Here is a 25,943-nt window from a genome sequence, read left to right on the forward strand (position 1 = left end):
TGTATACTGCCTATTAGTTTCATCTGCATTGCCTAAATTTTCAGTATAGCTTCAATTTGGGAGAGGCTTTGCCATTAAAATAACAAATCAGTCAATCCTTTGACCTTCTATATTAAATGGAAGTTCTTTCAGTGCAGATGAGATCCTTTGAATAAACAAAGATGAAGTAAAACGCGTGGTTCGGAAAACAGCTGTGCTGGGCCATAGACCTAAATATGCTTTGCTTAATTTGATCTCAGTGAGACCACTCAGTTGGAGATAATGGGTTTGTACTGGGGCTGTGTGTCAAGAATAAAGCTGCAATGCATATGTCACTGGTGAGGCCTTAGATTTGTATTTTAAATGTATAAGGAATCAAATGGAACTGAATGTCAGAAGACCACAGAACAGTTGAGGTGGGAAGACAGCTCTTGAGGTCAACTAGTCCAATCTTCTTGCTCAAACAGGGGCAGCAAGAGCAGGTTTCCCAGGACCATTTTCAGTACGGTCTTGATTATCTGCACCTCCACAGCCTCTCTGGGCAACTTGTTCCAGTGTTTGAGCACTCTCACAGAAAAAAAGGTGAGGGGGCTAGACCCTTCCTCACCTTCTTGCTGTCCTTTCTAAGGAGCCTGTATCTCTTCATCACAGCACTCCTGTTGTGTGATATATCCCACAATTTCTCTATGATCCCAAAGAAATTGTAACCCTGTAACTTCACAGTCTTCAAACTTCTCCTGTTTATTCCCCCTGCTGGGTGTGTAAGAGACCTCAGAGGGTAATCCAAGTGTGCTGGTTCTGTGGTACAGGCTTGAGAGCTTTCCTGCAAGGCTGTTCTATGGGGACCTCCTTCTGTACATACCTATGGTCAAAGGAATTTCACTTTAGCTCAGTTGCTTCATGAATTGCTATGTCCTTTCTCTTACCATCATCCCAGCCTCTTGGCTTGCCTACCTTGTCCTAAGCTTCCTTATTCCCTCCCACATAATTTTCAGGGTAAAGCTCTCCTTTTGAAGTTCTCCAGCCTAGTGGCAAAGATGCTTTTGCCTCATGTAGTCAAGTGGATCCTGTGTCTTCCAAGCAGCTGTTGAGCTTAGAGAAGATCCCATGGTCATAGAATCATCTTTGAGGCTCCCAATACTGGGTCCCATAATGTAATGATGACATAGTCCTAGTGCAGAGCACAGCTTGATGGTTAATCTTCCTACCAGCCAAAAAGTCTCACCAGAGAACCTGAAGGTCACGGCCCTTGAAGCTGTTTCATTTATCTGTAGGTGTCCCAAGGTGATTCATTCAAACCAAGATTCTGACTGCTTCAAGGGTCATTGGTATCACAGCAGCATGGTACCTGCTCACTGAGATGTTGGTCAGACGGCTTGTCTCCTGCTAATGAATATGTCCATGAGCATGACTTTTTGGGGCAAGCATAACATCACAAGAACCAGAGATTGCAGACAGGAGTATGCTATGACATACCACAAATGGACCCATTTTGATCTCTTCTCCTTCCAGCTTCTAGTTCAATGTACTCAGCCATCACAATTCACTTCTGAAACAAACTTCAGGGATTACCTTATGACTGTTCTTGACATCATCATAAAAATTACTAATGTGACTATTTCTTGTTAATTAATGAATTCATGAAGTTTTGCTAGCCTTGTGCTAAGGCGCAAAAGCTGCTTTCAGAGTCATATGAGATAAAATCTGCGGATAAAATACAGTACAGGGTAGGCAATAATTTTGTATTTATCTCACAGTGGTGCTGTGAAGATTAATGTGATTTTCTCTTTTCTTCAGAGGGTTTGAAGATGAAAAACATTACACATGTGCCAAACATAGACCGGTGTGCTTTGCTTTGGCTTGTAGGTGCATGTGTTTGACTCCTGTAGTGTGAGGTAGCAGTTGGAAAACAGTGACATTGTTTGCCCTTGCAACATGTCAAAAGCAATATTGCCATGGATTTCAACATGTGCCTGCTCCAAGAGCATAGCCATTAGAGAGATTTTTGTTTCTGGTCACTGAAATCTTCTATTCCATTGGTCAGAGCAGGTAGTAGTATGTAAAACCACGAACTTGTTAGCCACACTAGGAGTCATGCTTTGTGAAATGACACTGTTGTTTCTTCAACAAATAGGGTTTGTGCTAACAGAATCAGAATCATTTAGATTGCAAAAGATCTCTAAGAACATTGAGTCCAACCATTAACCTAATGCTGCCAAGTCCACCACTGAAGTCTAGGAGGGAAGAAATGCTCATTCTAATAGATGTGATAGTCCTTCAGGCCTGATGTGTACAACAGCTTCTTTGGTTGCTGTGTCTTACCTTAACGGAATAGAGAGACACTTGTGCACACCACTGCACCTGAGAACTCTCGATAAATATTCTGTCAATTAATCACAACACTCAAAATTTTTAAGGGATTTTGATTCTTTTTATGCATTATCTCAAAGTTTAACATGTCTTTAGGAACTCAAAATAGTTAGGAGAGGATTTTTTTCTTCTCTTGTTTTGTATCAAGGGACTTCTTGGCAAGGCTTTGATTTTTGGTGTTGTTTTTCTGCGTGAAAATGCAACACATATTAAGTGTATTTTGTTTTGTATACCCAGAATCTGTAATTTTAAAAGTCTTCTCTAGTTTTTCAACTTAAAGAGAAAAATACAATAATTTTTGGATTTTCTTTCAAGGAAGCTAGTTCTAAGGGAGGTCACCAGTTCCTCTGTCTTGGAGTGAACAGTGGTAGCTGGTAAGTAAAACAGGGTTTTCTGTATTGATTCAGCCATTGCAGTCATATGAATGTATTGGAGGAGAAACTGCACTTAGAATGTGATCAGTCACACCCATCGAGTGTGCGTAATGTTTCGTCAAACTTTTTCTGTCAACTCTATAATTCAGTGTTCCTCTTTGTTTGAAGGTGTGGCTGGAACAAACATAAAAGACTGTAAATTGCAATATAGGAATGTTTGTATTTAAAAATACTTTTAAACTGTAAAGGTATGTTGGAAGTTTCCCCCTCCTCCCCCTTCCCAAATTACTTTTTCAGGTAGTACCCTAAAGGCAAAAAGTTCTTTTAATTTTTTTTTTACATGTCAGATAAGATTTATGTGCAAGAGAATTGAGAGCTATATTAAAGACTGTTACTATCCATCATTTTTAAAGTGGGGTGAAGAAAAATAACTCTGTGTGTATGTGTAGCTAGATTTGCAAAATTGTTAAAGGAGCCAAATTCAAGCGTAGTGTATAATGCCAGGAATGACTATTCAGAGTTAAATTTTTTTCTTTTCTCATCAGGTCATTGGTCACTAGTGAGCAAAGATCTGTTGCTGCCTTACAAGTATCTACAGGCTCATATTAATAAGTATTTATAGATATTTTTGTCAGTATTTTTTGATGTTCATCTGTAGCTAAAAGTGAACTCCTTTTTCACCTTCTCTCCCAAAAAATGTTCTTGCAAATTTTAACAAAGCCTAGCTGGAAAAGAAGGAGGTCTGTGATCCCATCCTGTTGAATCTTTCACTCTCTGGTCTGTTCTGATCTATCATGTTTTTTTCCTTAATGTAGTAAAGGTAGGCACTTCCCACTTGGCACTCTCTGATCTGTCATTTTCTCCTTTCTTCTTAGTTTCTGATGGGATTGTTGGCTGTGGTTGCACTTGCTTTTAGTCAGTGGAAAAAGGAGTATGTGGACAGTGTCTTATGTTTATCACTGCGATGGGGGTTTAGACTGTGCTCAAATCATGCTCCTCTGAGAAGGTGCTTGGGCACTGGCACAGGCTGCCCAGGGAAGTAGCCACAGCACCCAGCCTGCCAGAGTTCAGGCAGCATCTGGTCAACGTTTTTAGTCATGTGGCTTTATGTTAGGGTAGTCCTGTGGGGCAGAGGGAGTTGGACTTGATGAGTTTTATGAGCCCCTTCCAGCTATTCTATGAGTCTGTGATGCATGCAAGCTTCCCATGACAGATGGATATAAAACAAATAGCTTGTCGTGCTGCAGAGGCTCCAGAAGTGGAATGTGGATAGAGCTCCGGAAGCTTGTCTGATACTGGACAGTTAACCAGGGGCGGGGCTGAAGCAGTGTTAAAACAGTTGCACCGAGAGAGTGTAGGAGAAACAGTTTCCACTGCTGCCGGTTTTGGCAGAGGGAAGACAAGATGAGGTAGCAGAAAGGTGTAGACCTCTGCATCTTTCCCTTCTTTATCCATGGCTCAGAAACTTCTCTTCATCAGTACTTTAGAGTTAGTTTTGCATAGTGTGAGTGAAAGAAGTAAAGTCCTTCACAGTTTCAGGAATATTCCTAAGGCTTCATGTAAAATCAAAAGAAACTGTCAAAGAAATTGAGTCTAGAGAAGCTGAATTTGGCTAATTTACAGGGACTTATTCTCTGTTTCATGGGTAAATGATATGAGCTTTATTGTCTGCTGAAGTAGCTAGTCTTGGATTTCTAAGTGAATTCAGGGTTTGTTCTATGAATATTGAAAAGAAGTTGCCAAATGGAATAATGAATTGCCTTTGCCCTTGCATAGATTTCTCCCCTTTCCTGAAAAAATATATGCTTGCAGGTTCACGAAGGCAGTGCTCCATTGTTAGTTTTATCATCTTTCAACCATATGGTGGTGTGTTTTCTTATATATGCCAAAGAAATGGTACCAAGTCAAGCTATCATTTAACATAGCCTCTTGGGTGGCTCCCTTTAAGTCCAGTAGAACACTTTTGAAAATCAAATATTTCTCCTTCTCTCCACATTTAACCAAGAGCTTTAGTAAGGTCTTGCCAAAACCTTTGAAATTCAGAACAGTCTAAATTATACGTTGTATGGAACCTCTAAGCCAGGAAAATGAGTAATTGCTGGAGACTACTTCTGTGACATAGCTTGGTTGTTTCAGTTTAACAGAAGTATAATACAAGGCTTGCAGTAAGAAGCAAATCTATACTTAGCTCATTGTAATGCTCTTGGCATGGTCAAACAAGGCTGGTTTATTTTGGTGTCTACAATTCTTCATTTCAAGTTTCTTCCAAAATCTCTGTTGTGAGTATAAAGGTTTTTATCACATTAAGTCATTTATATGACTGACATATAAAATTCAGCATAGAATTGCAATTCCAGAGAAATGGTTTTAAAGGAAATAAATCTGAGCAGGAAGATTTAGTATAGGCATGGTAATGCCTTTCCTGCCATTACTGGGAGCCAGGTTTTAACTACAGACTGCTGAAATCCTGGTGTTGTGGTTGTAAACACTGATTAGTGAGATTGAGTTCTTTCCAGGTGTTGAAATTACATGTGCTATTGCAGTGTTAGGAGTTGTTCCAATTCATCATAAAAAGGAACTTTATAAATAGGAATGTTTCAGAGAGGTTTGTGCAAATCACGTTCCTTTTAACTAATGCAGGACTTATTGAAAGTCAGCATTCTTTTAAAAAAAATGCATCTAAGCAGTAGCCACAGATACTTCAGTTTAAATACAATTTCCTGCAAACATGGGTTCTTTGTTTTCTTTCTTTGAAATGGCCATTAAGAAGTACTTCTCAAAACCATTGACTGAATGCATTCTGAAGCTCCTTGATTCATTCATCATGTGAATGACTGTTACACTATTTGTTTAAGATGTAAGGGAAAAAACCAGTCTACCAAAGCATACTTGAGGAATCTTTTGCATTGCTTGAATGGCTGTTATCTTGAAAGTAAAATTAGAAGCATCTTAATTTTAGTCCTATAATTGGCTATTTATGGGGGATCTTTTGCTATTACACTCTTCCCCCAAATTATTTATTTGCAGTCTTCAGGTTTGACAGTAGTTTAAAAAATGCTTTAATCTCTTCCAAAACTGTGGGAAAATTACCTTGCTTTCTTCTGAACTTTTGGTCTCAAAGCATCAGAAGTACAGAAGCTGTAGTAGTGACTTAGACTTCTTGTTCATCAAGTAGGATGTTGACAGTTTCTTGAGTTTTCCTGTTTAAAAGTTTGAAGGTATTGGTAATTTAGACCAGTTGGAATTTAGAGTTATCTTCCTCAATAGTAATGCACAAAAGTTCTAGCTGATGATAGCTTAATAGTCTAATCTTGCAAATAGTCAGATGCTTGCAAAGCTGTGTTCATGTTATGATTCACATTAATACATTCCTCTTAATAGTTCTCTTTAGTGTAAAGCAGGACGTGTAGAAATAGCAGCAGTTAGTGAACAAGGAGCAAGAGTGCAGTAATGTTTTTCAGATACCTTGTTGTTTTGATAGTGTATGAGTTGTAAAGATAAAATTCATGAAAATATCCTATGAGATTCAAGTGGTAGTAGAATCACTGGCTGAAAGAGTCAGATTGAAAGAGATATGTCAGAATAGAGAAATGGTGGGGTTGAAAAAGAAGCATAGCAAGCAGGGAATCTAAAACTAAACCTGAAATACCAGGAAAGAACTAGGAACAGCCTCTTGGTGAATTACAGTCAATTGATGCATTGGCCTCAAATCCAGGGAGCATGTATAAGGGTGGCTCAGAGATACTGACTCATGAGGCTTTACCAAGCCATTCTTAGAAGATCTAAAAATTCTTTTTTTAATTTCTTTTCATACACTTGAGATTTGTGGCAATGGATGACACACTGAGCTGTCCATAGGCAATGTCTTGAAAGGCTGCATCTTAGCCAGTGTGATTCTAACTCCTGTAGAAGAGCTGTCATCAGTAGGCTTTTCTTGTGTTGAGTCAATGTTTATGTATTTGTGAGACATTTTTAGGGTAAAAATGGAATAAATTTATCTGTAGTATTTGCACATTTTCAGATAGCATATATAGGAAAAGAGGACATTGCATTTATTTTTTGGTTAGTGATCAAGCTGATGGAATTTAACTGTAAGATTAATTTAACTGTAAGACCAGACTGCTTGCCCTGCTAACTTGGTAGGTTAATGTGAATGATTGCTTTTGACCTGGCTTATTGCGTGGGGAGGGGAGTGGTTTGGTTTTAAACTCTAGCTTTCAGCTCTATTTTTCCAGAATCTAGGTGATACCTAACAACACAGATCAGGTCATGTTTGAAGTTTTGTACTAGTAGATATCCACGGTATAGCTCCATACAGAGGCAGGGACTTAGGCTGACAACCTCTTTACTGGCTAGAAATCTGCTCTAAACACTATTAAGGACTTTATTTGTATCATAATTATTTCTCAGCTGTGCCTTTTGTCTAATTATATGCAAGTTTAAAACTATTATTTTGGCAGCTTTGTATAAATATTGGCAAAGTACTCTGAATATATTTTTTTCCCACCAGCCATGATACTGGAACTAGCATAGATATTTTCGCTTTGTCTTGTTTGGGACTTGTGTGCTGTTCTGGGAGTCTGTATGCACACATCCTCTATGTATTTTCTACTATAAAGATAAAGAAACTCAAGTGACTTTTCTTGTTATCTTTTTAATGAAGCATGAAGTCTGGGTACCACCAACAATAAAAGTAAAGATTGTTGGCAGATAAGAAGTAATTCAAGGGTTTCTTTTCAATCACTATTTACACTTCTCTCCACAGACACTGACTTCTGACTGATATTTACTCCTTTTCTAGGCAAATCTTGCTCAACTACTGAGTGAGGCTCAAGATCGAAATAGACATCTTGGAGAAGAGATTGGAGAGCTTCAACAGAGACTGGGAGAAGTACAAGGGGACAATAAGGTATTACAAACTGCCACTAAGTGGCATGGAATGTGTAAACTGGGCTAGAGTTTTGCATTTACTTCTTAGAAAAACAAATAAAATAGTGGGTTACAGAACTTCTAGAATACTTTAATTACAATAAATGCTTAGAACAGTAGAACAAAAAAAGCTTGTAAAGGATACCAGTAAGTGCAGCTTATAATATATTTTTGTATGCTGCTTTTGCTCTGTTATCCTTAATTATGTCTTTTCCACCTAGCCTTGCTTTAATGTTCTCAGACTTTCTATGTTCCTTTCTTTTTTAAAAAAAACCCATATTTTATTTGTGGTATTTCCTCTTACAAATAAATACAGATAAGCACGTCTTCTTCATGTGATAATTTTCAGGTTTTTGCACTGAAGTACGAAATTTCAGTAGATGCTGGAGGAGCATAATTTTTCCCTTAAAAATATGGAGTAGTTGATCAGAATCATATATGGTGAGCTTTGAATTAAGCCCTCATCTCATTACCCTTACATAACCAATTTATTTCATTGCTAAATTTAGCAAGTTATATAGAGCATTGCTCAAAATCTGCCATTTGGTATTAATCAAACTCCTGTTGTCTCCATTAATTGAAATATTTAAACTCAAGCCAAATGTGTGTTACATTCACAGCTGGAGCTTTATGCAAAAGTACATTCAGAGATCAAACTAGTGAGAGGTTGAATTGGAGAGTTGAGGTGGTTAACAAAGTAAAAAATTGAAACAAGTAATGATAACTTCCCTCCCTCTACTACAGTTTTTAAATTATGGGATTTTAAAATGTGAATAAAAATGACATAGCTTTTAATTATTCAGATGGGGTTTGTTTCTTTCCATTTAAGTTTATTTTACTTATTTTCTTTTAAACATAAGTATATAGTGATAATGCAGGTTTTTTCGCTGTTTGTCACAAAGGCCTTGCTTGAAGGTGTTCAGAGAACTGGGAAAGGGTCAAGTGAAATCTGAATTTGTAGCATGCATAGCATTCAGCATAACTTGCTCGAGTCTTCAAAGACCAGGTTTTCTACTGTTTATTTGCATTTGCAGGTTACTATTTGAATTATATTACAGTGTAGAAGTCAGTGCCTTGCAGTTCTCCAGTACCAATATTATGCCATACAGCCAGTCCTGAACAGATAGCAAGGGTTTGTAAATACCAACAGAAAAGAAAGGTAGTAAAACTACAACACATTTAAATATCAAGGTTATGTACCTATTCTAGTTCCTTATGACAATATATGATATTGGTAACACAGAGCCTACTTCTTTGTGCTGGAACTGGCGCTGTTTAGGTTCACCTTTGTGGGTGATAATACTTGGTATTAGCTGGTCATCTTTGTGACATCTGTATTCTGAGCATGAATTTAAATTCATGATGCTCAAAATGAATGGAAAAGTACAAAAGAGTTATTCTGCCCAGCATCCCTCTCTCCAAAAGGTGCAAAATAGTGCATCACTAAATAAAGAGTGGGAGGAAAGAGCTGCATCAGACACGGATTAATATAGACTAGGATTTTCATTTTTGGAACACATTCTTCACTTTCCTAGTAAATGAGAAATAGAGCTTATTTTAGAGTCAGGTTGCTGGTTTTCAAAGTGCCTAAAAAAGCATTGCCATCTCTCTGAGGGATTTAACACTCTCCTCCTGTGTCAGATTTCTCTCCCTACAAGCTTTGGTGATAAAATTCTAGGCTTGTTCACAAAGCCATTCTGTTCTGCTCATCAGTTCTCCTGTACTGGCAGCTGGGCTACCTCAGGCACTGGAGTCCAGATAATGCATGGTATATACAAAACCAAAAAACTATAATAATTTGCTTCTTCTTACATTTTTCCCCTGCATTCTTCTCACTGCTTTTTCCAAAGTGAGGGAGGGCATCCTGCCCAGCTGGTCTACGTCAGCCTTACTTCTGGCAAGAGATGAACAAACAGCTGCTTTTGCAGCAAGTGAAGCTGCTTATGGATGAACAATTCTGCCTGTGTCTGAGCAGGGGTGACTCATGCAGGCTTTGTCACTGAGTGGCAAGAGCTTTGCAGTACTAAAAAAGAAAAAAAAAACCTCTTTAAATATCACACATTAGCTCTATTGATAAAGAAATGTTTTGATAGCTTGAGTTGTTTTTCACCACTTTAATGTTTGCTACAAGTAGGATACAGTCACTTGGATTAGCAAGAAGACCTTAAACCGGAGATATTTTACTTGTTTAAATCATGTTAAACACGTCATTAGTTAGACAATAACAAATTACTTGCATTTGGTTTAACTGAAATAATTTTTTCCTCTCATTTCAAGTAGAATTTTTGTTGGCACAAATAATAAAACTTCTTCATACAGGCTGTGGAAGGATTTGTTGCTGCAGTTTGAAAAATACAGCAACAGTTAGACTGCAGCATTCTAGCAACAGATAGCTAAGACTATTTATTTTTATGATTGATCACAATCTTACAAGTTCCAACACATGAAAAGTCTTCTATGTTTATGGTAGTTATTTGTAAATCCTTTTCATTCCTAGTGTTTTGGCAGCAAAGCTTGGAAGCAATTACTAAAACATAGGAGATAGTTAAAAAATCTAATTCTCTCTTGTAAAACAGTAAAAATGTAAAAAAGTAAAAGCTTAAGAGAAACTGGAGATTTCTGCAAGGCAAGATGACTCAGTTGCCTTCACCTGAGCTCCTACCCACGCAAAGAATGGCTTTTGTAAGCTGCCAAGAGCAGTGCTGAGCGAGAGGAAGGTGCATGGGAAACAATGGCTGCAGTGTTACTGTCAGTTCCTTATTGCCAGGCAGACAATCATTCATGCAGCAACAGGGAGAAGTGTTAAATGTGGTGTGTGTGTTTTGGCAAAACTGGGACTTCAGGTAGCATATTTGCATAGTTCTAGTCCACATTTTAAGATTTTGTAGATAACGTGGTGAAGACGATTGCTGTGACTGTGGCTAAACATGATGGTTTCTGCCTTCCATGAAGAATTGGTTGTGCTTGTTTCCCTTTTCCTTCTGCATGTTTAATTGATGATCAGGAGTGTCCAACTTTGGTGCAGGCATTGTCTGTGGACACCTAGCCTGCACAGCCGCCATCCCAGTGAAGCTTTTTTTATGCATTATGGGGCTGATACAGTGTTGCTACTTTGTAAATAATTATCTTAGCTGAAAGTGATGTAAGAAAAAGCTGTGATAGTAAAATAAAAATACAGTGCTTGCAGCACTGGATTGTTTTGGTTAACAATTTATGGGTTCTTGACAAACCCGAGTTTTCTTTGGTAAGGTGCCATTAATTTAAATCCATTCAGCTGTGAATGCTGTTCACAGAATCCTGAGGGGTACTGTTAACCTACTCTCTAGCTGCAAAATGAAGCTGAGTGGTCTTTTCCTCACTGATTTCTGAATGGCAGAAATAAAAATACAGCAGCTAGAGGGCAAGAGTATAAAGTTTATAACAAAGCACTAATATATAAAATAAACCCTTAAACCTCTGGCATAAGAGTGTCTCTTTGGGTCACAGCATTTTCAGGGAGGAATTTTATAGCAGGTGGTGCTGCCTCATGAGACATTCGCAATGCAGAATTAAACGACTTGGCCTGTTCTGCCCTGTCAACTCTCTGATTGGCCAACTGTCTGGAAGAAGCACTCTGTTGTTTTATGGATTGGTATTTTACTGTATTTTGTGTATGTTAATAATTCTGGTTTTACTGGATGAATTTGGATTTCTGAAGCATTCTTTTCATAAGGCTTCATGGTTTGGGGTTTTTTTGCCTCAAAATTAGTAGTAAATAAAGAGTTCTCCTTTTATTGACAGACTACTTGACCTTGCAAGTTTTAATTGCTTGCAGTTATTTCTTATGCCTCACCCCCTCCTGGGCTGGAGGAGAGTTGGTCATAGTGCATCAGTGACAGCTCTGGTCCAGTTCCCAGCCTGGTGCCAAGTGTTATGCAGAAGTTTTGCTCTGCTGCAAGCACTGGAGGCATTAGCAAAGTGTGATTCCTCTTTCCATTTCCAGTTCTTTTTGAACAAAATTGAAACCTCAAAATGTTATTACACTTGTTTCATGTGCTCTTTGTCACTAGAGAGAGATTCTAGAAATTAAATTAATCTATCTCAATTAAATGACATGACCACACCTTTTGTTCATCAGCACTTCAGCATTTAAAAAAAAGTCCAATAGCTATGAAGCCATTCTAGGATTTGCTTTTTGGCTTACTTGCTTTGATAAAGAAATTAATAAGAGTTATATCTCTTAGTATCCACTCAGCCTTACTAACTGTGCAGTGGTTTGCACTTTCCCTGTGGGGATAGGGAAATGTAGTTTGCCAAAACCAGTTACTTTTGCAGCCACAGCTTCCCCTGAACAAGTGAACTGCTTATCAGAACACATTGTACCAGCTTCACTGATTTGCACTGAACTGGAGCTGAAATAAGTGGGAAGGATGATTTTGGTAGTCTGTCTTGCATCAGCAGGATTTTAATTGGCACATTGTAGCTATGGTGACTGGCATCCCATAAATACCAAAGATAGATTTTAATGTACAATCTTCTACTTCAGAAGATTGATTTTTTTCCCTAACCCTGCAATGTAATGATGTGCATTAATTCCTTGGTGCAGTCAAAGATACAGGGAAAGTCGGGCTGGTTATTGTGGTGGGTTTCCCTGGTCTCTGTGGAGCTCCTAAAGACAAGGAGGACGTTGTACTGAGTATAGACAACTATAACTGCTGAATACCTTATAGATTGGTATTTAATACTCCATGGTTCTTGAAAGGTCGTTGCTTTTGGCTTTGGATATTGAATGTAAATCTGTATTAATTCAAGTCAGACTGTTTTCAGCAGTCATAAACTCAGGAGTTTTTTAGCTGCTTGAATGTTTTGGGCAAGTCCTTTTGTTGTTGGCCCATTTTTTTGTTTTTGACATGAATTAGCTTTTGTGAGTAGACTAAAAAAATAATGCATAAGCAAATGTATTAGCAGCTGTCAGTACAAATTCTGCACTGATGTAGCACAGGGAAGTTTTTAAGTAGTAAAGCAAAATGAAGCTGGACAAGCCAGTTAGTTCCTTTTGATTAACTAGGAAGAGTTCTCTGCTGCAGAGAATTTTAATATTTACATTTTTATGAAAAAGCTTTCTGATAATTTTCTAGTTTTAGTCTGAGTGGAATTAGTTCCTGTCAGTCCTAAAAAACATTGATCACATATCTATGTTTTCCTGGTCTTTCCTAATTTGTATACTCTGGTGACTGTTGTTGTGGGGTCTGATTCAATTAGTGTGGATGCTTTGACTGTTCAACTGAATTTTTTCACTGAGAATAGGATTGAGCCCTCAATTCAGAAGACTCCCTCTGGTTTAAATAATACCAGCTGTTTGGCCTGGAAGAGCTGAAATCTATGAGAGCTTTACTCTTTCTAATACAGATGTACTCTGCTGCTACAGCCTATGTTCTCTTGCTTACCAAATTCTGTTTTTGTCATGGCAGCTCCTTCGAATGACCATAGCAAAGCAAAGGCTGGGAGATGATGAAGCTGGGGCTCGCCACTTTGCAGCACATGAACGGGAGGACCTCGTTCAACAGTTGGAGAAGGCTCGAGAACAAGTAATAATTAAATGGGCATATAATGTCATGTTTTACAGAGCTATTGTAGTAGCAAGTAAATGACTTCTGTTGTGTTTGAAGAGCTGGCAGCTGATTGATGTTGGAAGTAGTGGTTAGAGTGAATTCCTAATCTCAGGAATTTCTTCTCTAGATTATTGATTCTCCTTTTCTTTTTCATGTCCAGCAACAACTTGTGACAATTAAATATTGTCAATGAATGTCAGTGAAAGGTACCGTTTAGAGAAGGCTGTTACAAGTATTCAACAAGGTGTACAGTGGCTGATGCATCTCCTAAAGATACCCTCTGAATCAGATTTTCTGTCGAATTGTTGTTAGTATCCTCTTCCTCCTGCCTCCAAGCTATTGCTTCTCTTCTGAAAAATTATCACACTGGATCTCTTTCCCCTTTCTCAAGGCTGTATGAATGCTCTTTACCATGCAGCATCACGCTTTTTCCCTAATACTGATACATAAATTTCTGGACAGTTTTGTGGGTCTGTGTTCTCAGTTTTTCCCACACTCATTCCTAACAATGTCAGTTCCAACCTGAATGAGTCATTCAGTGATCCAGGAGAGGTGCGTATTTCTGGTTTTTCAGTCTTCACTCAATTGCAGCACCACTGTACCTTACTAGAAAGGCTGTTGGTCTTCTTCCAGTGTGATCCTCTCTGCTAACTCTGTTCCCAAGGTTGTGTTCTTTCTGTTCATGACCCTCCTTCTGTTCATGTCCAGCCTCTTTTAAATGGTGGTCTGTTGTCCTTCCTGGCTTATCCATGTTTTCTGGGGTGTGGGTGGAGATTTCTGTCATTGCCAACTTTTCTCACACTCACAGTTTCATCTCCTTGGAAGTTTGAAACTCTTTGTCCTTGAGTATCTTTCACACTGGACTTCTTCACTCTTTTGCTTAATAGCAAAGCTTACCCTGTTGCCTCTGTGTTGTCTTATTTTGTACTTTCTCAGTTTTTAATCTGTAGAACTTTATTGCTTGAGTCCCATAATTAGTATAAATTCCACTTACAGACTTTTTGACAAGTTCTTATTCAGTTGACTTAATTCTTGGAGTCCTAGAAATTATATGATAAAACCTTAATATGTTTGTAGCAGAATGACAGCAGGGATTGAGGTTTCTTTTGCTGTTGCATTTTAGTTATTTCTAGAAATTTTGTAAAATAAATCTAACTGGCGAAGTTACTTAGCTCCAAATTAATGAAATATTACTGAAATTGAGTAAAAATACCTGGGGTTATAAGCTTTGAAGAGACTTATGATTGTCCAAAATCAGTAATGTTCAAACACGTGCTTGTTGCTGTTTTCAGGCTGGGTGCCATGTTAGCTGTTGTTTAACTTATATTGATACAGTGTTCTTTTCTTCTCAGATTGAAACTCTGAGATATGATCTTCAGGCTGCACTGGATGAGTTACAGGATGTGAAAGAGGAACGCTCTGTTTACCAAGATAAGTCTGACAGACTAAACCAAGAGCTGAATCATGTCTTAGGAGGGCATGAAAACCGCATCATTGACATAGATGCTCTGTGTATGGAGAACAGGTGAGTGCATTACTGTTTCTCTACAAAAAAACAGTGTGGTGTTGTAATAGGAGTATCAGGAAGTCAGTCACAACAAAACTTTAAAGAAAATATATCCAAGAGTAAAAGCTAAGAGATTCTGGTAATGTGTTTTGTCTGTTTTGTTTATACTGTAACTAAGCATTAAATAATATTGAGAAAGTTAGGCTGCAGGAAATTACCAATGTTGTGTTTGGCTACTGAGATGTCAGTGATGTTCCCAAATAAAGCTAAACAGGGAAAAGGAAGAGGAGTGAAGACCTTTTTATTCCCAATACTGTATGGCACCAAAAGCAAAACTATTAAAGATGTGTGTATTCAGAAGCTCCCAGTGAGCTGTAATGGGCTAATCTTGAATTGGAAACAGGGACTTTGAGTACCCTGAGTTAATAGTTTCAGATATAATTTTCTCCACAGGGAGAGGTTGTCAGCGTGAAGTGATTTGCCAACAAAAGTTGCTGGTGAAATCACCCATGTAGATTTTCTTGCTGGATTCTTGGGAAAAGAATGTGTTTTATGGACTCCACTAAGGATGACAGAGAGGAGTCTCTGGTAAAACCATAGCAGGTATCTCCCTTAGTATCAACAATTACCTTAAAGTGAAATAGAACTTGTAAGACACTTTCCATTTACAAAAACTTACGCTTCAGGCAAGAAAGTGTAATACCAGAAGCATTGCTTCTTCCCAGCAACTTCAGGGGTTTTTTTCTGTTTTGTGTGGCCTACAGAGTTCTGTATCAATTTAAGCCCCTTCCTCCCCTGACAGTGGTGTGAAATTTTTTCTCTGAAATAATTAAATTGTCGCAAACCCTAATACGGCTGCAATTGTACTACATGAAAGATGATATTTTATAAACCCTTTATACATGAAAAAGATATATTCCTATTTGGAAATAACTGTCTCATCCAAATGCATAAACTCTATTAGGAAGAACTGTACTGTTTCATTTAACTGTGTACCATTTTTCAACTTTACTGAATTTACTTTCTTATGCTTTAAATTTTCTACTTTGTGATTGCTAATGAGAAGTGCCAAGTAAGTGATGGATATTGCAATGCAAAAGTTCTGCATAGCTGAGTCTTGTGTTGACATATATACAAATCTTCATGTGTCCATCTCGCAGACCTTCAAGTACAGAGGACACACGTAAATGCTTCCTGACTATTTCCTCTAGACATAAATATATTGTTTTAGCTTTCTTCCCCAGAAACCTGACGACCAATACAAAATAGTTGTGCAGCATGCTTGACAAATCTAACAGGAGGGCAGCCTCCTGTTCTGATGCAATTTGTTTCCCTACTTAAAGTTTTATGGGGTCAAGAGCAGTAAGATTTTGTTATTTCATCCCTCACAGAACTGCAGAGGGAAAAAAACTCTCAGTAGTTCAAAGAGAGGACATGCCAAATAGTTAAGAAGACCACTTGAGGCAGTACTTGAAGGTAACGTGAAGTAAAGGATTACATTTCTTTTTCAGGTATCTTCAAGAGCGATTAAAACAACTTCAAGAGGAAGTCAACCTTCTGAAATCTAGTATTACTAAATATAAGGTAAGATCCTCTCAGTATATCATGTAAACTGTGCTTCATTGTTCATGGAAGTTACTGTTCACTTTCATGTTAACTGTGTTTAAAGAACAAATTTGTGTCTTGCAAGAAAAATCCACTATTGACATTCTGACAATATTATTATGCATACATATTACATTCTCATTCTTCCTTGTAGGCTTCTTAGCTGAGGGTAGTGCAAAGGGATACCTATTAAGAGTACTTTGAAAAATTAATTAAATACCTTTTTTAAGTTCAGTGGAGGAATCATCCTCCTGCTGGGGGGCAGGTGATCAGCCTTTCCAGCCAGCTGGCAGGTGAAAAGTAGCAGATCACGCAGTGGTGAATGACTGCAGCTGTGTTGCCATCACAAAAAGATCTTGTCTCCCTGTTCTCTGGTGGCTGTGCTGTTTCTTCATGTACCTTAATAATCACTAAGCCTTCATTGTTCTTCCATTCCTGAGTTAAGGGACATGCTGTTTTACATGAAACCTTCAGGACTTATTTTTGCTCTTCCCAGAAGCTATGCACTCTTATTTCCTTCTGCGAGTAATTTTGGGGAGTGAGAGGGGAGGGCTGCTTGTCAGACCATGAGAAGGATATTCTTAGGATTGTCAATAGGACTTCTTCATGTAGCTCACTATAAAGTAGCCACAGCACTGATTGGTTGGAGGTTTTTTTGTGCATGAGCAAAGCTCCACAAAGTACCAACTTCATTTCAGTGTCTGTTCATGCTTGCAACTTGGGTCTCTTGGAGTGTGAGTTAGTTTATTGGTGAGAACTGAGCATCTTGGTGGTCTGGTGGGTTTCACAGAACTGCATTTGAAAGAGCTGGGTTTCTGTAGGAGGATCATTCTGCTTCTAATCCCTGAAAGTCAGTATTTGCTATTAAAAGGGCTTCTAGAAATTCTGATAGAGAAGTTGGAACTTTCCCTTTGAAACATATCCAAAGAAATGCTGAGAAAAGCCTGATTTTGTTTCCAACTGATGTTCGCTACAGGATACTGCAGTATCTTCACTGGCAGTCAGCAGATTATTAAAAAATAGGCAAATCTTAAATATGCATTGGGGGGAGTGGGTGGGAGAGACTGCAGTAAAGTGATTGCAATGAGACAGGTGAGTCTTTGTAACATTGCAAAGACTTTAGGCTGGAGAATAATAATCCAGGAGGGAGAGTCACTAGTTTACTATGGATGTAAGCTCCAGGCCCTGCAGAATTGCTTTGAGACCAAAATCCAGAGTTCCAGATTCTTTGCTCCTAATGACAGGATTTGTTGGCTATTGTTTTTCTAAATAAGATATCTGTTGTTTCCCTAGAATGCACTAGAGAGACGAAAAAATTCAAAGACTCATAGTAGATCCAGTAGCAGTGCTCTGACTGGAGTCCTTTCTGCAAAGCAAGGTATTGCATAAATGCAGCATGGTGTTGCATATCTCATTGAATTCCTTTCATCTAACCTCTTAATTTCAGTAACCCTTTCCTTACCAAACAAACCAATTGTTATTATGTGCTAATTCTGTCCTCTTCTCAGTAGACATGACAATACAAAATTTGCCTCTGGATTACTGCTTCTTCTTTTGTTAATTCTTTTGCCATTCATTCTCTCCCCCATTAGTTTTATCAAATATTTCTTTACTCTATAGACCCTGACAAATCACTTCTTTATTCATCTCTTTGCTCTGCTAACAATGGCAGTCACAATTCACATTCCAATGAAAAATAGACTGGGTGGTGGAGGAGGGGCCCTAAGTCAGGTTTTTTGCTACTGTTCTTGGAAGCTTTTACGGTCAGATGTTTTACAAGAAATCTTTGTCTCCCATGCTTCTTCATAAGCAGCAAAATGGAATAATCTCTTTTCCCCGTTTCAAAGAAAATATCAAGGTTAGGAAAGAAAGGGGATGAGAAAATTCTTTGAAACAAACAGTATACCTTGCCACCATATTGTTTAAATGTAGGTATATTGATATACACACACATGAGATCAATAGTAAGTGTCATGGTAAGTTGAAACTAATTTTTCTGGGTTTGACTTCTCTTTTGTCCTCTTCTCCATGTACTTACATACATGTACATGTGTGTGTATTTTTATATATATATATATATATATATATGTAAAAAGAAGCAGAGCCAGATTGTAGTTACAGATTATAATGGTACTAGTGAACTTCTTGATTTGGCTGAAAGGTACAGACTCTAAGTTGCAGAGGAAGAGTTTGTGGGTGACTGTACTTTCACATCAGTGTTAAATAACCTGAAGGCTATAATGGTTCTAAAAATGAATATAAAATATTCCTTGGAGGCTTCAGTTTTAATGATGAGTTTTTACCAGTCTGTAGGCCCATAGAAGAATGATTGTGTATCCTTCTGAACACAAAGAATTTTCCAAAAGCAGAATCTAGTTACTGTAAGATGTGTCTGTCTATACTTGTTCTGGCTATTGTTGTGGAATAGCAATCAGCTTGGAAAGGCACCATCTTTATGCCAACTAGAAATTACAGTTCTGGTCTTTTGGCTTTGTTTGTTAATTGAAGGAAAAGTACGTGTATTCATTGAAGTAATTGGAATAGTTCCTTAATGCTAAGTAAATGTTTGTGTTGCATCTCTGTGCATGAGAAGCCAAAACTCATTTGTGTTTTTAACATTATAGTCCAAGAGTTGTTGTCGGAGGATCATGGATGTAGCCTACCAGCCACACCACAATCCATTTCAGATCTCAAATCACTGGCCACTGCATTACTGGAAACCATCCATGAAAAAAACATGGTCATACAACACCAAAGGCAAACCAACAAGTAGGTGGCATGACTTTTAAGTAAAATACCAAGCTATGGAAAAGTTAGTTTGGGGAAAATGTGAGGGAAATGGGAAGGAAGATTGATTTTCACAGAAAATTCATCATCATGATTAAGTGGTATATTCTTTAGTTTTTCAGACCAGATATGTGATTTGAGAAAAACTACATTTTCATCTTCTGTCCCCAAATTCTGGGTCTCTGCCTCTGCTAGGCAAGGATTAGTTTGCTGCTCAGGTTTAAGACAAATTATAATAACGTAGACTTCTAGCAGGAAGTCTGTAGGAACAGCTAAAGAAAAGCTGCTGGAAGGACAGCCTTGAACTGAAGAGAAGACATGTGGTAATTGGTTGACTGTGCAGGAATTTTCTAATTCCTACACTGTTGGGGTCAGTAAGTGTTGCTCCTAGGAAAGAGTCTGAAAGGGTTAATGTAACATTTGACACACTTAGCTAAGTTGCCTTAGTGTCATACAGGTGATACCTGTTGTTCCTACAATTACTTTGCTAAAAGTTGAAAGAGATAAACACAGTTGGATTGCTACTATATAGGTTTTTTTAAAAAATATTAACTTTACAGAAGAATTTGTTTACTCTTAGCTTTTCTGCTCATCAGTAAAATTCTTTGTGGCTTGTACAGTTCCTATCATGGCAGGATATAATAATTTTTGACACATTTTCTTACATTCTGATATTATTGTCCTTATACAGTGTTTAAAAATCAGAGCTAGGAAGTGTTCCTTGATTGCTCAGTTTCACCCCCTCTCTTTTTTGGTTGGTTTGGGGTTTTTTGGTGGGTTTTTTTTGTTGTTTTTTTAACCCTGAGTCACAACTGGTAATCAGAGGTTATTCAGGCTTCTCAAAAGCACTTCAGGACCAAGTGTCAGCAACAGACAGACATCTTTCGTGAAAAGAACTAATACTGAAGTAAACTGTATTACACTAGAATGGATGATTAATTTTGAAAATTGATAACTTAGATACTAGACAGATTCCATTGCATAATTTTTAGTGATGTGGCAATAGACGTGGAAAAGCAGTTTATAGCCACTCTTAATACTTTTGAGACAACAAATGCCTAATCAGCTGAAGGGAGACTAAAGTGGTGAAAATGCAGCCCAGATCTAACTGATGTCAGCTCAGTCAGTTCTTGTCCTGTGATGCAAGAGGAGTTGCTGCACAGAGCAGTGCTAAGGAAGGGCTAACACCTGCTTACTCCCTTTTACTGCTAATGTAACATCAGAAGGAAGACATCCAGAGAACAACTTTTGTTGTTCCAGGCATAACCAATCTTTGCTATTTACATCCTGATACTGTATCACTACCCAGTGTTTTATTTTGCATAATCTTTCTTTTTTTGCAAAGTTCTTTCTTAATTTTGTATTTCTCTTTGATGATATGCAGTCTCTTGCAGCTCTCAAATATCATTGTGATGATGGCTTTGTTTTCTCATACTTCTGCTTTCAGCTACTGAGTATGAGTTGTCTTGAGATAACCCACACAAGGAGATACAATTCTTATGTCTGCATGCCCAACTGGTCATGTAGCCATCAGAGCAGAGACTGGATATATGCAAAAATTACTATTCTATGGCCAACAGCAGATCAGGTCTTACAGACTGGTATGACAGTCCATATCAATCCAAACTCAGGACTGTTCTCAGAACTGTGGTGTCATGTTCAGTTCAGGATGCTTGGGGGTGAAAAAAAGAAAGATAAATCCTGATCAAGTTGATTGCAGAGCCGCAAAAATATTGCTATATAGTATTCTCATTCTTTTTGTCACTTTTGGCTTTAGTTGGATTAAAGAAGCCTTTAAGGAGCTAGGAGGAATGGGAACCACTACAAGTGGAAACACCTAAGACAAAAATTTAAAGTGAAAAACGGAAATGTAGGTAGGACATCAATGAAAAACATCCTTTATTTGAGATGCAAATAAATGGGAACACTTAATTGCCACATAAAAAGTTAAAAGACTGCTGACTTGTGAAAATGAGGAAGAAACTGCCCACCTCTTGGAAAAGGTTAGATATGAGTGCAGTCAGTGCACAAGTTAAATGGACAGGTTCATAAACTGGTACTAGTAGAAGATGCATTCTTTTTTTGAAGACATTTCTCCATTTAAAATAGGAAGCTGAGAAGAATGTGAGGCTAGAGAGAAATGTAGTGACAAAAAGTTTTACATAACCACAAGGTAGATGTCTTTCCCTGTGCAAAGAGCATGTTTGGAGGATACATTTACTCTTTCAGATTGTTGTTTGAAGAAAGTGAGATTTATTCAGTAAAGAACATGAGATTTTGGGTTGGTTGTTTCATTCACGGAGGAAATTCTGCATTTGATATTTGACAGGTGAATGACCTAGAAGTGATTCTCTCACTACCAGTAAATCAGACTTTTCAGACCACATGAACTTACATTCCACCATACAGTTAACCTACTCTAGGTTCTAGACCTCTATGTTGCTTGCAGATTGGGAGTTGACTGTGTAAGTTTACAATAGCAGAATAGTGCATTTGCTTTCTGAGTAACTGAAGCAATACCAAGACAATGGATTTTTTAATGTAGATTAGAATTTGGATGTTGTGTTGAAGTTGACTTTTTGTTGTTACAGTGTTGTTAAAAGCATCCACAGCCACTTGTTCTTGGAAAAGACACACTACTATTATTGCCTTTCTTCTAAAGATGTGGCATGATAGAAGGAACTGTGGGAGTATGTGCCTAGGAACAAGTAGGCTAAATCCAGCCTTTATGTTTTTAGCCCCAGTTTTCAGAAAAAAAGAAGTTGTTAGGGAAGAAAACAGATAATTTTTCCACGGTGGTTGGTAGCTACTAGTGTTAAGTTTAATATCCTGTGTTTTTCCTCAGAAGCCCATTAGCTTAATTTGAAAAGGCAGTTGTAAATTAATTCTGTATGCAATAGTGTATTGCAAGATTAAACAGTTACATAAATGCAAAACCAAACAGTCCTAACTCTGCTTAGCAAATGGATAAACATCCTTTTTTATTCTACCAGCAATAAACCATTTATTAGGTGTTCTTTTCAGTGCAATTTGTTCCCGAAATTGCCGGCACCTGTGCAAGCTGTATCAGCATAAAGGCTGTTCTGGTGGTTAGAAATGTTGCACTAATTTTAACATTTCTAACTTGGGCAAGCTCAGTCATGTCCAGAATTACAAAAAGGATTGTGTCAGTCTGTAACTTGAGCACATTTTTCCGTGTGACGTGTAGAGCTAGATACAGGACCCTGACAGACCTATTTACAGGCATTTAGGTGATGGTATCTGTATGAGGATGTATATCTTCCAGAGCAAGATCTAAATTAAGGTGAGGTGAAAGGAGCTCAGGTGCTGTAAATCACCACAGACCCATTCAGATTATGGCCATATATGTTGGAAAGCATGAGAGAGCCAGAAAGAAGCTTCTGAAGTCAGGTGGGAGCATTGCTGCTGTTACATGAACAATAGATTTCTGTAAAACTTCGTCCTGGAGGGAGGTTTATACTAACTCCCTTGTTGCATTAGACACAGGACCAGAGAACAATGGAAATAGCTATCAGCACCTGTGTCTGTGACGTGATCTTTCTGTTTTAGTTGAAGGATCTGTTCCACTGGGTCTAGAGATAAAAAGAAAGATTAAGGAATTGGATGCTACCAACCCATGCAGCCCTTCTAAAAATACCTACCCAGGTAGGCCTACCCAGGCCACCACAGCTCAGTCTTCCCATAGCATGTATGAAGATGGCAAATTATCTGGAGGTCTCAGGGGAAAGGAAGAAATGTGATAAACCACATTGTGTTCAGAATAGCTTATGCATTTATCTTTCAAAAATTATTTCCATAAGAACTTGCAGCTTTATTTAGGGTTTATTTCCCCCATACCTGTCTTGAGATAATGGGTTTTTTAAAGCAAACTGGAATCATGCTCATCACTGAATGTATTTTGCTCTCTTTCTGAATGAAAGGAGTGGGGTTCAATATTGTCCTCTGCTTTTGCCAACCATTGTTCCGAGACGCAGAATGATCCTTCTATTAAAGAACCTGCAATGGAGGTTAAAAAATAACTCAGTGCCTCTTCTGAGGATTCAGTTGGTATTATCAGGATATATTCTCTCCAAAACCTGTAGAAATAGTGTGGTACAGCTGATAAATAAATTACAGAATTTAAGAGAAGCAAGAGAAAAGTGACTTTGCTGTTACCTGAATAACAGGAGCATGAGCAATAACTTGATAGAGAAAGTTGAGTTTCCTTCTGTGATATGGCTGGCTGGCAGGGTGGGCAGCATTCTTCCCCTGTTTTCTGCCCTGGAACTATTGCTGAGCTACTTACAAAAATAACAAGGATTAGAAGTGCTAAACTTCTGACTCCTTTGTGGTGACAATCATTAGCCAAATCAACATTGTTCTGTCAGCGCCCTGCCTGAACTAACATGATGTGGTGTTAGTGGAGTCGGGCATCATTTCTCTCTGTTCTCTGCCCGTCTAAGCCTGGGGAACTCCACATAATTCAGCTAACCCTTGGTGAGGCCTTAGGCAGGAAGGTGGGAATTGCTCCCTGTGTGCAAGGTGCAGTTTCCTGGAAGTTGTTCCGTGCCTTTTGCTGTCAGCTGTTGTGCTGTACTGCAGAGCGCAGCTGCTGGATGTCAGGGTTATGAAAACAGAGTTATTATGGCTGAGTGTCTCATACCAGATGGAAGCATTCTGAAAGTGAAATCTAGATTTGAATAATTTTGCTCTTAATTGGAGAAGACAGTAATAGATCCATCATAACCTTTTTAACCTAGTGGATTACTGAGTTTCAATGGGGAAATAAAGATAACTGCTTTAAAATGTATTTTCTCCTCTGCTTTTGAATGTGATGAACTGTTCCTTCTAGTTGATACACACCCCTGTACCTCTCAGTGCTTTCTTTGATATTTTTTATAAGCTTTCTCTTTCTGTTTTACATTCTGTCTCTCATCTTGATATTTTTGTAATCTTTAAAATACTTACAGGCTTTTATTGTGTCATTGCAAAGCCCTCACAGTAGAGATTTCAAAAATACTTAGTCCTTGTTAATCAATTTTTCTAGCCCCTTTGATATTTGCTGGATATGCTATCCTTCATGTCCTTCCCAGAATCTGCCATCTTGTCAGTAATGACATTCCCAGTGTGCTCAAATGTCTGCACATAAAGCCCTTGCTGCAGAGCTCACAGTGCAGTATTACACAGCTCTGGTGTGCCTGGGAAGATACTATTGCCTTGCTGGGGTGGGATATGCTGCTTCTCAGCATTCAGTTCAAATTTAACTGACTTATCCTGTTGCTGTAATTTGATGAGTAAAACTTGCTGTCCATAATCTCTGCTGTCATGCTTAGAATTGCTGTCTTGTCTAGGTTTGTCACTCTATGGAGTATTGTTTGGGATTTATTTAAAGACTTTTGACTCTAGCAGACTTGCTGTGCCTATGAAACACTTGCAAAAACTCATTGGATAAAAGAGCTTTCTTTGCAAGATAGAAATCTCTCATTTGATCTGGGGAGAGAATTAAGACTAAAAGTTAAATCCTGCAGGAGAGCTAACTGCAAATAGTATTTGTGTTTGAAATCAGATACAAAAGAAGAGATGACCCAAGAAATGCAGTGAAAATTAAGAGTGGGTGATAAAGGCACTAAAGAGCTTGAAGCTTTTTAGTAAAGTAGGAAGCAGTTCAACACTGAAAAAAAAAGGTGTAGTAGAAAAACTAGTCCTTGCCATTTTAAGCAATCTTAGTGACAGAGAAAAATCCCTGAATAGAGGACTAGCAAAAATACTGTCTTGGAACTTCATAATCAATCTAGATGCTGTCTTGTGTTTTCCATATTTTGTCAATAAAGCTTTTACCTTCTGGTTTTAGCTATAAAGAAAATAAAGTGATATTTGCAGGCAAGAAAGTAGAAATATTGTGAGTTGATTGTCTTTACTGCAAAGGTTGAATGTCCAGTACATCCTAAGCCTTTCACTTTTTTAAAATCATGGATAGATTAGACAAATATATTTAATTTTCTTTTAACTCTGGGAGAGGTTGTCCATTGCCGTTAGTGAAAAGAGATGACTGTATACAGGTTTACTGCACTAGTCGAGTAGCAATTTAAAAATTCAACTGTAGTCATATAAATAATGGGGCTTTGGTTACCTTGGTATAACAACTATTCTTTTTCCAAAGAATTCTAGGCAATCGAGTGGCAGAACTAGAAAAGAAATTAAGAACTTTGGAAATTGCTGGCTTGTGGAGTCTTCCAGGTTAGTAAGAATTCAAGAGAATAGCTTGCATTATTTAGTTTTCAAGGGTATGTTTGCATTTAAGAGAAGTTTGGCTGTAATTTTTTTAATGACAGTTATTCTGTGAATGTTCTATTCAGCACATTTGTGAAATTAGAAATGTCTAATAAATGTTGATTGGAAAGCAAAAATCAGTAGACTTTGTAAACTCTTAAGTCAAATATGTATTGAAAATAACATGAAAAGTGCTGAAAAAAAAGGTTTAAATATTGAAGTAATCAAATTATTTCCCTAGTCAGCAGGCAAAAAAATAGTGAGCTATTTTATTTAAACATTGCATAAAATGATACACAGGTTATTAGGCATTTTGTTTTTCAACCAATTTTATTTATTAATTTTGTACTTCTTGTAACTTCCATGGATTTTTTTACTGTTTTTTAAATCCTCTTCGGTAGAATCATAAACTCCTAGAAATTGGAAATGTAAATGGTCCTAAATTTTCTAGTCCATCTCTCCAGAACAGGCTTATTCCCTGTAGTGTCTTAAGTCTTGTATTTGGTTTTGAATTACTCAAGTAATGGGAGA

At 37.8% G+C, this 25,943-nt stretch overlaps 1 protein-coding gene across 4 annotated transcripts in view; it reads left to right on the plus strand.

Annotated features, from left to right (window-relative positions):
• Nucleotides 1-25,943, plus strand: part of CCDC149 (coiled-coil domain containing 149) — a 51,338-nt gene that overhangs the window by 12,206 nt on the left and 13,189 nt on the right. For all 4 annotated transcript variants that reach the window (XM_085059236.1, XM_085059232.1, XM_085059233.1 and 1 more), the window contains exons 4-10: nucleotides 7,525-7,632; nucleotides 13,103-13,219; nucleotides 14,596-14,768; nucleotides 16,262-16,334; nucleotides 17,649-17,733; nucleotides 18,980-19,124; nucleotides 25,303-25,379. In XM_085059236.1, the coding sequence (XP_084915362.1) occupies nucleotides 7,525-7,632; nucleotides 13,103-13,219; nucleotides 14,596-14,768; nucleotides 16,262-16,334; nucleotides 17,649-17,733; nucleotides 18,980-19,124; nucleotides 25,303-25,379 (778 nt within the window). The remainder of the gene's footprint in view (nucleotides 1-7,524; nucleotides 7,633-13,102; nucleotides 13,220-14,595; nucleotides 14,769-16,261; nucleotides 16,335-17,648; nucleotides 17,734-18,979; nucleotides 19,125-25,302; nucleotides 25,380-25,943) is intronic.

The sequence above is a fragment of the Lichenostomus cassidix genome, chromosome 4 (genome assembly GCF_008360975.1).
Source record: "Lichenostomus cassidix isolate B80296 chromosome 4, HeHo_3.0, whole genome shotgun sequence".
In the NCBI taxonomy this organism is placed as follows: domain Eukaryota; kingdom Metazoa; phylum Chordata; class Aves; order Passeriformes; family Meliphagidae; genus Lichenostomus; species Lichenostomus cassidix.